Source organism: Colius striatus, chromosome 2 (assembly GCF_028858725.1).
Source record: "Colius striatus isolate bColStr4 chromosome 2, bColStr4.1.hap1, whole genome shotgun sequence".
NCBI lineage: Eukaryota > Metazoa > Chordata > Aves > Coliiformes > Coliidae > Colius > Colius striatus.
This window is the reverse complement of record NC_084760.1, coordinates 77,555,499-77,568,366: the sequence shown is the minus strand read 5'-3', so window position 1 is coordinate 77,568,366 and position 12,868 is coordinate 77,555,499. Positions and strand designations below refer to the sequence as shown.

Here is a 12,868-nt window from a genome sequence, read left to right as displayed (position 1 = left end):
CTGACAGCCACTCTTTATGTATTTGTAAACATTAACGAGGTCACCCCTCAGTCTCCTCCAAGCTGAAGAGCCCCAGCTTCCTCAGCCTTTCATCATAAGGGAGATGCTCCACTCCCTTCATCATCTTGGTGGCCCTGTGCTGAACCCTCTCCAGCAGCTCCCCGCCCTTCTTGAACTGAGGAGCCCAGAACTGGACACAACATTCCAGATATGGTCTCACGAAGGCAGAGTAGAGGGGGAGGAGAAACTCTCTCCACCTACTACCTACATCCCTTCTAATAGGATGCCATTGGCCTTCTTGGCCATTAGGGCACATTGCTGGCTCATGCTCATCCTACTGTCCACCAGGACCCTGAAGTAGTCCTCAAACTGGTGTCTAAGAGTGATGAAATATCTTAAAACTCAGAGAAGCTGTATACTTGGAAATTAAGGGGCTCTTGTTCCTTGTCTGCTTTGAAAAATACTTCAAAAACATTAAAACCACTGCAGTGAAGCACCTCAGACTATTGGACTCTGTTCTCACACCTTGCTAAACATTTCCAGCCGCCCTTTGTTTCTGCTAGTGTCAGACAAGATGGCTCAGCTCAAGAGAATCACATACTGGATATGCTAGATAATAAGGATGTTAAATACACTGATTAAATGCTCAGAGGAGTCCCCCAACTTTGGCAACAAAAAAATAGAGTAATGCTTTAAATGAAATTCAACTGTTGATTAAGAGATTTATCTGTATCCTCAGACTTGCAAAGCATAATGAAAAATGCAACAAAGCAACATTATCCGTAGTTGCACATACTAAAAAAAAAAAAAAGTACCTATCATGCAGTGTTTAAAGATTGGTTGAGAGCCCAAGATACATTCTACATAAGCAAACAGGCTTTAAAACACTACAGCTAATTCTGTGGCTTACCTAAACCAAATCTTTGGCCTCAATATAGTTTTATATAACTGCACTAGCATCCAGAAAATGAAGTAATAGTCATATAATAAATAGTTGATGTAAACTCACAAAGCATATCTTGACATAAAGCAGAACTATGTTTTCCATGACTTGCAGTGCTTTTGTTGAAAAATAATTAGTAATTAAGTCTGGTATGCTCCATTAGTTACCTCTTTCAATATGCACAAAAACATATAAACAGTGACTGTGTTTACTATACAAGCACACACACTAAAAAGCTTTGAGTGAATAAGAATAATGACACTTATGAGCTATCATTTTAAAATTTAATACATTGCATACAGGCAAAATAAGCAATATATGAAAATGCAGTAAAAGATGACCTACAGATTTGGAGTTCCTCGGTTCCAGCATCAGTGAGAGTTTGTAGATATCATCCTCAGTGTGATAGAGGTCCAAGGACAGCTATGTGTAAGACAGAAAACCAGTAACTTTTGTCATAATCAACTCAGTGTAATAGCCTTGTAAACAGAGAGACACCTCTCACCAAAGCTAAACAACTTTGCTGCTCAGAACTCAGGATCCATACCGCAACTGCTTGCAGCTAGTTGGAAAGAGGCAACTTTCCACAGAGCTAACATAAGCCATGCTGGTGAGCACACGTTGCTGTTCACCCCTGTACTAAGTGCTGTACTCAAGGGCTGTCACAGCCTGCATCCTAACACATCAAGAGGGATTGCGTGTTGACCTTCTCCAAAGAGGAACATTGGTACCAGAGATCGCTCTTACACAAAGTACTTTCTTTTAGCATCTCAGTGGCCATCAGAGATCTCAGAGGAATAACCTGGTGAATAAAAAAGCTGCAGGAAAGAAGTTGTAAAAGGACTAGGCTAGAAGGACTTCAGATTGCATCTTGTTTGTTTCTGAAGAAGTGTCAAAGTACTGCAGCTCTTCTACCCAGCTCAGCCCATGCAGCTAAAGTTTATCTGGAAAGCCCTGGGCACTGACACAGGCTTGGGAGAGGCAAATCAGGTTTGCCACCACTGCTGATGCAGCAAGGTGCTCCATGAAGAGCAATCCCAGTTACTTTAGCTCAGTTTTGCCTGCTCCAAAATCCTCCCACAAAGTAAACAAATTCCTGTGCAGCTCCTGTTTTTAGAGAAATGAAATATCTTTCCCACCTCATGTACTCATTCTTTTCTGTAGAGGATTTATCAAAGGAAAAGAAGGGGCATAAATATACTTGAAGTAAAATTAGTTTGTTTTTACTTTGGCAGCTGTGATCTTCTGCTGATGCAGGTCTGCAGTGTATTCTTTCTTGCTCAGAGTGATGAAGGAGAAAAGCAATCAACACCATGGCTAATGTTTTGCAGTGAGAGGAAACAAACCTTGTATGTTTCCTGTGACCTTGTCCCTACATTAATTGGCTTTGGAGTAATTGACATGATTTGAAGTTATCTACCTTGCAAATCCTCAGTTAAGCTAAGATTGAGTTAAAAAGATATTTCCCAGCAGGCAGATAGAATTGCTACTAAATGACTGTGACAAAAGATTATTTTTAGAGGATCTGAAGTGTCAAATTAGCATAAAGCAGGATCAGTGACACCATACTGAAGAACCACCTCTAGGAATCTCCTTGTTGGCAGAACTTTGTGCCATGAGTACGCCGGGAGTCACGCCTTTCCCAAGGCAAATGTGCACCCCAGAGAGCACATGGCTTCAGAGGTGCCTGGATTCTGCATTATTCATTTGGTCTCTTTGTAACATTACTCTAATTCTTGCACTTTGTAATTTGGTTATGGACACCAGTGAAAGGCTGAGCATGCTGCAGGTTCCTTTGCTCAGCCAGCACACTGCTGTCACTGAGGAGTGTAAGGACCTGTCCTAAAGGTAACGTGGATCCAGCGACTACCACAACAAATATTGTTCATGGACTTAGTTATGCAGTGACTGTCATGTTAGGTTCCTTGGTGGTATAAAGTAAGCAGAACTCTTCTGGAGCAAATGGTTATCAGGTCAGGTTGGGACTGAACAGAATTGCTAGTTCAAGAGGCCTTACCCTGTTCCTACTAAAGAGCACAGTCTTCTCATCAGGCCAGAAAAGCAGAGTGTGGAACTGGGGATGGGAATGCATTAGCATTTACTTAGCAAGTTTCTGTCTCTTCTCCCTGAGTTATCTGACCTTAACGTAAGCAGCAGTTAGAATTTCTTTAGGCACACTGTGTAGGCACACAGTGGACAAAGTATTGGCTAGTACAGAAGCTCCAAATACCAGCAAAAGAAGTTACAAGCATGATCAGCCTGCAGTTAAATAAGCTTTCATTTTATATTTTGTTTTCAGCTTTGCTCTGATAGATTCAGTGTGATCAGAGTTTTCTTAGGATAACCTTTAGAGAAGGTGGCAGTTTCTGTGCTCATTTGACAGCTCATTGCTGTCCTGTTTTTCCAAGCAATTTGTGGGTAGGGATGGGGTGAGGGAATTGAGGAGGAATCAGAAAGGCATGGCAGGTGGAACTTACTGAACACAAGTAAGGGAGAGTGACTTTCAATTTGGTTGTTTAGATATTTCTCATTCTCTTCACTAGACTGTACAAATGACTGGGACTTTCCAGACATTTGCATATAGTCTCAGAACAGGTTAGATAAATAGCTGTTGAGATGTAAAGATAGTGAGGGAAAAATGGTGGCACCACATAAGTCCTAATGCAGTTAGTATAAATACACTGTAGACTAGTTGAGAGACTGAGATTCTCTTGCAATTCACAGAAAAGTGCTGAAACATTTTCCCACAACCTTTTATTCACATTGTGAAATATGTGGAAATACTGCACAGCAGGTAAGGAAATCTATTAAGCATCCATACCAAATGTTAACTTTTCTAATGATGAAAATTAGAACTATTATCCCTCTCATGCTATGTCCCCTTTCACTACTTCTTCTTCTTAGGTCCAGGTTTTGGACCAGGGACCTGTACAGTACCAGGCAGAGAGTCACTGAAGATGGATCGAGTGTGGCCAACATGGAGGAAGAACACCACAGACTAAGAGCTGCACACACTGAGATGCGAGTCTATCCCCGTGACATACGTTGGGGCTCACCCACAGATGAGTCGTGGCACTTTTTATTTCTCTTGTGCATTTAAGTCAGATTTATTTACACATGACTAAATGAGGACTCCCATCACTAAAGCCTATTCAGTCTCCTATGCCAGTAAGCCTGGCATTTGTCTCACTGCTCTCTGTACAATAAACTTTGTCTTGTTTGTGACATTTTAACTTCCATGCAAAATAATGGCTTTGGTCAGCTTCTTGTTCAAAGGTAAAAATCTGTGAGCTAGCAGTTGATTCTTTATGCTGACAATAAGAAAGATGGGGGGTGGAAAGCAGACTTCTAAGTTTGTATGCAGATACCTAAATTGAGAGAGAGCCCCAGCTTTCCAAAATGCTGATCATTCAGCAGCTACCACTGAAACCACAGAGATTTTTCTTGTTCTATTCATCCTTTAGATGTATTCACACAATAGCCTCTGAAAAATGCCCTTAAAGATACTTGACCAGGTGGCCTGAAGTTTACTACCAAGCTCTTGTTCAACTGTTACATAGTAAGTAAGACAGTGTGTAAGCTGTCACTTCATGGCTCTTAACACAGTCTCCCCAACTGTCAGCATTTCCAAATCACCTGAAAGGTATCAGCTCCGACTCTCCACCCCCCAGCCCCAAACACATAGGGCTCTACCAATGAGGAAGGGAAAGACCAGGGCAAATTCCAACATGCCCACTTAGTCCACAAAATACTCATTTAATCTTTTTGTGCAAGTTGTTTCCCACATGCCCACTTAGTCCACAAAATACTCATTTAATCTTTTTGTGCAAGTTGTTTGACTAGCAAACCAGGACCCAGTGATGTGACTTGTCAGACATGCACAGACCAAGCTGTTAGTGCTTGCTAAATGTGGTGTAAAAGGCAATACTGCAAAGGATGGAGGCCCGACAAGGGATTTACACATGGCTTATCAGGACAAAACACCTACTAAAAGCCTGCCTGGATGGAAGTCATAGGAAAACAGCAGTAGTGAACAAATAGTTGGGTCAGTTGATTTACATGCAAATGAAAAAGCACTCTACACATTTATACACATTTACTAGTTTTGAAAGGGAGTTTCTCAAAGTGAATTAAAGATTAGGAAAAAATTATGGTTTACATTAGAAAAGGAAGACCTAGCAATAAATAGAATAGCTCTTTCTTCAGTCTCTTAAAACTGAGGATGAGTTCAGCAGCAAGGGAGGCTGAATCTGCTAAGAGACCATTTGCAAATAGCAAGGTCACAGAATCATAGAAAATTAAGGATTGGAAGGGACCTCGAAAGATCATCCAGTCCAACCCTCCTGCCAGAGCAGGACCTCCTAGAGTAGGTCACACAGGACCTCGTCCAGGTGGGTTTTGGAGTCTCCTTCTCTGGGCAGCCCTTTCCAGTGCTCCATCACCCTCACATTGAAGAAGTTTTTCCTTGTGTTTCTTTGGAATCTACGACTTTTAGCGAGCTTTGGGCTGCAGTCTTAGCTTTCTTCTTCAGCATATAATTCAAAACTTTCTTATTTAAGAAAAAGGTTGATTCTATACAAGTTCATTATTACTGTTTAAGAGACCACTGTAAAAAAAAAGTACTGTAATGTATTCATATGTACAAATCAGGACAAAACTTACATACTGGAGGAAAATTGAGAATATTCATATTATGAGATGTACCAATATTCAGGTCCAAGAACCTTTTGTAGAAACTTGGTTTTGTCTTTTCCAGGAGTTACCAACTCAAATAAAAACTCCCACACTATCAAACCTACTTGACCTAACTGTAACTAAACTTTCAGTGTCCACTATGAAGATAGAATTACCTTTAAAAGGCTTTAGGATACCTACAGCTGTCTACCTAGGAAATCTATGGCTATCTTCACCACTACTGAAAGGCACCATCATCGAATCATTGCAAGATTTAAAAAGCGACACAAGGTAATTTTTATCAGCTCTGAAACTAACATTGCAGCTGGCAGCTTCATTTATTTACAGTCTGTTTGGCTCTATTGTAATAAAAATCAACACAGTTATATTAGGAGTGAATACATTAGAGCTTAATAGACAAAAAAGTACTTCTCACATACTTCATTATTACTCCTGGTAGATGAAATATACTGCGTGGAATTGCATGCAGATATAAACAAAATCTGTAACATTTTTCTAAAAAAAGCCCCAAACAAAACAAGGAGAATATTTTTAAAATGGAAAAACAGGTAAAATATATAAACTTGAGTTGATACAATGATGGGAATGAACCTTCAAGATCTTGGAAAAAACTGAAGCTTTCTGCTCCTTTTGGAAAGAAGGCTGTCGCCCAAAAGACAGAATAGCTAATGAAGATATCAGCAGTGGTTCAGCTGCCATCTTTCACTTCATGTTGTCTAATTTCTACCCTTTTGTGCTCAGTTTATTATTACTCAGTTCTCTAAAACCTGAGGTTCCTTCCCCCTACTCACAGCCAAGCTTGTAAGAAACTACGAGATTTCAGAAACGAGCAGGGAGGGAAAGAGGGAAGCAACTCTCAGTCCCTACTAAAACAACACAAGGAAACAAATATCTGCCCTTATGGTCTAATATTTTAATGAGTTGGGTGTGACAGTGGGCAATATACTCTCCCTTCTCTCTCCTACTAACCGTGGTCAGGATTTGTTACCAGATTGCTCTATGCAACGTTCAATAGAACAAAGTTTTCCCCTTCCCCCAATTTTCCCATTCCTCGTTACAATGAAGCAGCAGCTATATCAACACAATCTTGGTTGCTTCAAACTAGGGCTCATGTTTGTCAGCCTCCATAGCGTAAACCCCTGTACCTGATCAGTCCCAGCATAAATCTACTACAAACTACAATCTCTGCTTACTTTCTAGATATGCATGTTTTGAGCATTTTAAAGTAAAACATGAAAGGGAAAACATCCAAAGGTCCTGCCCAATAGCCCTTGAGTTAAGGCCTTTACCTAGAATGAGCTACGTAAGGAGAGTCACCTCAGGCCTGTGACCTAACTGAGAAAAAGCTGGAATTTTGTTTCCACCTCCCCAGGAATTAAATTCTGAGAAGTTTGTGCTATCCAACAAAATAAACACTGGAAAAATTCTGAAATCTCCCCTAAGTACACACAGACCTTCCTTACTTCTGAGTTTATTGTCAAAGAATTCTATTGATTTAAAGAGAACAGAGGTTCTCTTTCAGTCCAGAGTAGAGATCCAAAAGACAAAGTTAAGTAACAAGAAGAGAAATAGCATAAACCGATTACATATTTTGAGTCCTTTACTTAACCTGACGTATTTCAGACTATTTTCAGATGAGTAGGTGGTTTTTATTTGCTTACAATATCAACAGGTTTATAACAAACAACATTTCTTTTTTTTAAGTTACACAGGTTCCATCTTTCATTCCAAGACACTGGTTTTACCTATGACCTGGACAAACTGTAGTGTTGGGTCAAACACTGCTGCATTTAAAAGCAGTGCTAAAATATCTCAATTTCAATAGAAATAGGATTAGTCCTGATGGGTCAGGCTCCACACTTGACTATGTTTTGAAATACAGTGCAGTATTAATCAAAATGACAGTCACTGTCTAATACTAAAAAGGTACCTGACAATTAATTTCTTTTAGCATTGCCAGTTGCAGGTTTTTTATAAACATGTTTTATTTAGCCTTTTTGAAATACCACTTTCCTTTAGTTTGAAACAGGACATTGAAATCATTATGTGTCAATTTATGTGTGCAAATTAAAAACCTCTCAAATGTAGCCACTTCCAAAGGGTAAGAGGAGGGGAAAATGAAGGGGTTGCAGGAGCTCTTTAACACTATTGAAGAGAATTTTTATTTACTGGATAGGAAGAGTACTGTCTCACACAAAGCACAAGGGAGTGAGAACAGATGGACAGCCAAGTTGGAATTTCACTGATGTGTCCATGTCAACACATCACTTGATCTTCGCATAGAAGTCATAAACATCAATTCTAAGTAGTCAGAACTTAGTTTTTACTTTTCCTACCACAAATACAGCCCCCCTTCTATTGTCTTTAAAATAATTGATAACAATCCTGTTGTTGCTTCCAGACGTCACGTACTATAGTAATGAAACTGTCTTTGACTTTATTCACATTTCATGGGAACTTGTTTCTCTTCCATATTCTCTCCCTTTTCTTTTACAAAACTGAGATAACACTGCATTTATGTCTGTAGAGATGAGTATTCCTACTGATATTCAATATCTAAATAACCAAATGAATCAAAACACGATCAATACTTACAGTTAGCAGGTTAATTAAATCCAAATTAGGCTCTAAGTGATGAGAAGCAGTTTGCAGGGAAACCAGTTCACTCAAGGTGATAGAAAGCTGCTGCATTTTCACTATGTTAACTTTGTTCTCATCTATCCAGTCAGGAAAAATGACATGGACAGCAATCAAGTCTTTCAAATGAACTCCTAAAATAGGAATTTTGAAGCCAACACAGTCAGCAAAAGCCTTGCGGTAGTTGCAGTAGTTTCCATTGGAAGAGACCAGCTCTGTCATTTCATTCCAGTCCTACAAATAGCCAGAGAAGCAAGTCTCTGTAAAAGCATTCATAGCATTTCCTTAATCTGTTTTAAATGAGCACCATTCTTATCAGGGTGTCGACAGTGTTAATTTCCTCTCTGGCACAGGCAGTCAAGCAGAGGATCTCCATGAGCTGATCCTTTTCCACCAAGAGAAATACAATCCAAGTGCATTTCAGGATGCCTTGCCACAACCCAAGTACTGTGCTGGTGAGACACCTGCACTGCAGAGCCCACCAGACCTCAGAGAAATGACGTTCTGGTCAATATGTTTATATTGTGGAGTCCACCATACCTTTGTGACTTCTGAAGACAGATGAGAATGAGTTTCTTTCAGGCGAGAAATAGAGCTGTGGCTTAGACCTCCCACAACTGCCATCAGTGTGTTGAAGTTCTGGAGGTGAAGGAGCTTCTGCAGGATTGATCAATCATGCATAATTAAAAACCAAGGAAATACATGTGGCAGCTGCTAAGGCAGAAATCAGTAAACTAGGGGAGAGTAAGCCAGGGGACACGGTTTACAGACAGAATGGTTCAGCATTTCTTTTTAAAATTAGTCTAGCTCTGCAAGAAATGATGACAACTGCCAATCAGAATGCAACAAAGAAAAATTTTCTTATACTTATGTTTGCTAGTTAACAAATGCAGACATGTCACACTTGAGCAAGTAACCTGCGGTGATTCACTGAGGAAACAACACAAAAAGTTAATCTGTTTACTGCAATCTCTATTTGTACTGGAGGAAAAAGACTTATGTGTAAGACTTACCTGTGCAACATTGATAAACTTTGTGATTACTTCTGCCCTTTGCTGGGGTGTTGGTTTGCTGAGAACCATAAGCTGGACCCACTTTGAGATACCATTAAATAAAGCAATAGATCTCTCCAAAGTAGGATTGTTGTCCAAGCAGCCGTGGATCACGTAGCTTTGGTAGTCTGTGAACTAACGGAGGAAAGGCATTTCAGTTGAAAGCAATGACACACAACAGAGGTTTCTTGGTTTTAGCTGGTCAAAAATTGCCTGCGAGAAGACTGTATGATGGCATATGCTGTTACATAGCGGATGGTTGTCTCAGAGCTGCAGATGAACAGTATTTCAGTTTTCAGATGCTTTAAAATGATTTCTGTTGTAGTTAACAGTGCATTTCCTTCTCCCCGCCTCCCCCTCCCCCCTCCTTCTTATTTGAAATAGGTAAAATCAAAGACAGGATTCACACTCATCACCTTTTACAATTACATAGCTTTTGGGATGACACCTTCATCTACCTTGCAGAAACAAGCGGTACCCTTACATTTCTGAACAGTTTACAGCAAACCACCTGAGCTCACTGACATCCCCAAATAAATTCCAGTTGTTTCTCTGTAGCAGTTCCCAATTTTAAAATTAGATGCTGATACTGAGCTCATTTTTCAACCTCAATGTTTTGAGCTGTGCCCTTCACTTTCTGGAAAGATACCATTCTTACAACTTTTGGGTTATCAGTCTCATATAAACAAGCAACAGATCTTTCAAACTTCTTCATTGCATTGTAGGGTAGTATAATATTAATTAACTCTAATTGGTTGCTGACAAACATCTGAGACAGCAAAATTCAACCTGATGAATTAATAGAAAAAGAACATTCATTGCAGGTCTGAGTTTTCTTTCTGGAGTTCTCAAAAGAATTTTAATATATCTTTAGGTAGAAATCCATCTCTTTTTTCATGCCCCTCTGTCCTTCTTTGAGGTTATCTTTGCACAGATCATGGTAGGGTGTTTTCCCATAATTTGAAGTCTAGAGAAACAAACCTTTGAATGTAATTAAATGAAGTCAAAAGTGATTTTATTTAAACTCACCTCAACTCCTCAGTGAGCCCTTTTTCCTATCTGTCTTGAAACAAACAAAAAACCCTCACACATTTGTCTTAGTTTTGGTAGTTGATTTCTCCCGTGCTCCTGAATACCTAAAGAAGAGTCTTTAAGAAGAGTTTTGGGTTTTTTTCTGTCATCTTGAGAACTTACGGCTTTCATTTGTCACCAGACACAGTTACATCATGTGACCTTTTCATATGGATATTTGCCAGCAGAAATCAGCATTTCTTTGAGGATTTGAGTTACTCATTTGGTTTGCTTCACATTTTATTTGCATTTTCATCCATTTTTGCCCCTTGTTCATGTACAATCCTATGTGAAAAGTAGCAAGTGCATCTAAATTTGCTCAGTGCTAATATGTGAGAAGGAGGAAAAAGAATTTGTACTGTCTCTGTTCTTGCAAGTTTTCAAGACCCAGCTGGCTAAGTCCCTGAGGAACATGTTCTATATCAGAGTGGACCCTGCTTTGAGCAGGAGGTTGGGCTTACAGGCCTCCTGAGATCCTTTTCAATCTGAAATGTCTTCTGACTCTAAGCCAGCAAATAAAAGGGCAGTTTATGAAGAAGTGGTTGGAAGCAAACCGAGACTACAGAAAGACTATATATCATTTCAGTTTCTTCAAAAATCATTCATTGCAAAGACTCTGATGGTTCCTGAAAAGTAACTACTTTCCTCAGAGGGAAAAAAAACCCCTCTCAAACCCCTGAAGATTTTGAACGGTATTATTAGTTTAATCAGTGGCCACCACACATAGCTGCAGTAGCTTTTAGCAGTAACTTTTGACCAGGATTTCTCTACAAAATTAACTTCTGTCACTAAAATCATTAACAACAAAAAAAGATTAAGGAAGTGCTGGTGTAGCCATGGCTATGTACATCATATGAAGGATTCTAAAGATTTAATACACTGAAATGTTGAGGGGAAAGGTCATAAATGTTAAACCATGTGAACTCTTTTTAAGAACAGGCTCCTAATAGAAAGTGACAAAGTTGTAGGCTTCTTACAGAAATTCTCCTAAAAGATTTATGCTCCAGAAATGTGAGGTGTTCAGCTAGCTCAATAGGCTCCAGATGGTCAAACAGCAGGCAGGCTTTTCCTTTCTTAGAAATCCTCTTCCGTTGTGTAACTCTTCTCATCCAGTCATAGGAGGGACTGCAACAAAAAATAGGTACAATTCTCATATCTGTTTGGGTATATGTGAATGTAGCTCATGGTTTGCACACATAGTGTAAAATTACCAAGAGGCAGATCATAAGTTTTCTGACCTGTGACATCTAGCACATAACAAACACTGAGAGTAAGACCTGTTCAGGTGCATAACAGAAGATAAGAGTTTCAGAGGCACTACTGCAAATGAGAAACAATAGCAAGTGACTCTAAGAACAAAAGGACCATATATTCTATCATTTAGGAAGCCATAATTAAAAATTGCTTTGGAAATACAAGAATAGGTCACACCAAACTCTGATATAGAACAAAAAAAGACCTGAAAAATATCAAGGATTAATTTTCACTCTATGAGGCTGCAGGTCCATGAAATAACGGAACAACAGAAACAAATAGCCAATGGAACAGTAAGAAAGGGGTGGACAGTAATATGTTTGCAAGCAATGGAATAATTCCTGCCCATGTACAGTAAAAGCACTTCAGAGAGCAGAAAGAGGTTGCTAACAATATTTTCTGATATTGTTCTTGTGGAAAGTCTTGCAACCTTCATTAAAAGTAATAGTGCTGTCCTTCCAGCTTACTATGCCATTTTTAAATAAGGAAAAAATCACTACGCATTTGCCATATTGTAAAAGAAAATCTGTAATATTGGGCGAGATACATACAAACGTCTGTCTGGTGATGTTTAAAACATAACTTTAGTATCCGTATGTCAATGAAATAGTACTATAATCATTTTGATGCAACAAACCCACAAATGCGAGTGCTGAAGAATATCTAGTTAAATCATAAAAAAGAAGTATACAGAAGGCCACAAGAGAAAGATAACAGGTCACTGATGAGAAAATAAAAAGTCTTCCCAGAGAAAATGTAGTATTTACACAACATGCCAGTCACTTCATTGCTTGTAATCTGTATGAAAATTATAGGAAAAAAATGAATCACTTAATTGGCACTAGCTTTGTCAGGAAAATGATTTATTTCATATTTATATTAAAAACTTACATACAAATAAGAATCTTCTCTTTACTGTGACACTACAACTAGAACTGGAATTATTTTTTAGTAACTTCAGATTTAGAAGAAAATATAATCTTATTGTAACTGCCTTTTTGCTCTCTGAAGATCAAGGTTGAATATTAGGAAGAACTTTTTCACTGTGAAGGTTGTTAGACACTGGAACAGGCTGCTCAGGGAAGTGGTGGAGTCACCATCCCCTGATATAATAAAAAACATGTAGATGAGGTGCTGAGGGACATGGTTTAGTGGTGGGCTTGGCAGCGTGAGGTTAGTGGTTGGACTTGATGATCTTAAAGGTCTTTTCCAACTA

At 39.1% G+C, this 12,868-nt stretch overlaps 1 protein-coding gene across 2 annotated transcripts in view; it reads right to left on the bottom strand.

Annotated features, from left to right (window-relative positions):
• The window catches only part of RASGRP3 (RAS guanyl releasing protein 3), a 66,930-nt gene that overhangs the window by 14,667 nt on the left and 39,395 nt on the right, over positions 1-12,868 (bottom strand). For both annotated transcript variants that reach the window (XM_061991180.1, XM_061991181.1), the window contains exons 6-10: positions 11,376-11,523; positions 9,289-9,462; positions 8,816-8,932; positions 8,234-8,509; positions 1,289-1,366 (exon numbers count right to left, since the gene is read on the bottom strand). In XM_061991180.1, coding sequence (XP_061847164.1) covers positions 1,289-1,366; positions 8,234-8,509; positions 8,816-8,932; positions 9,289-9,462; positions 11,376-11,523 — 793 coding nt within the window. The remainder of the gene's footprint in view (positions 1-1,288; positions 1,367-8,233; positions 8,510-8,815; positions 8,933-9,288; positions 9,463-11,375; positions 11,524-12,868) is intronic.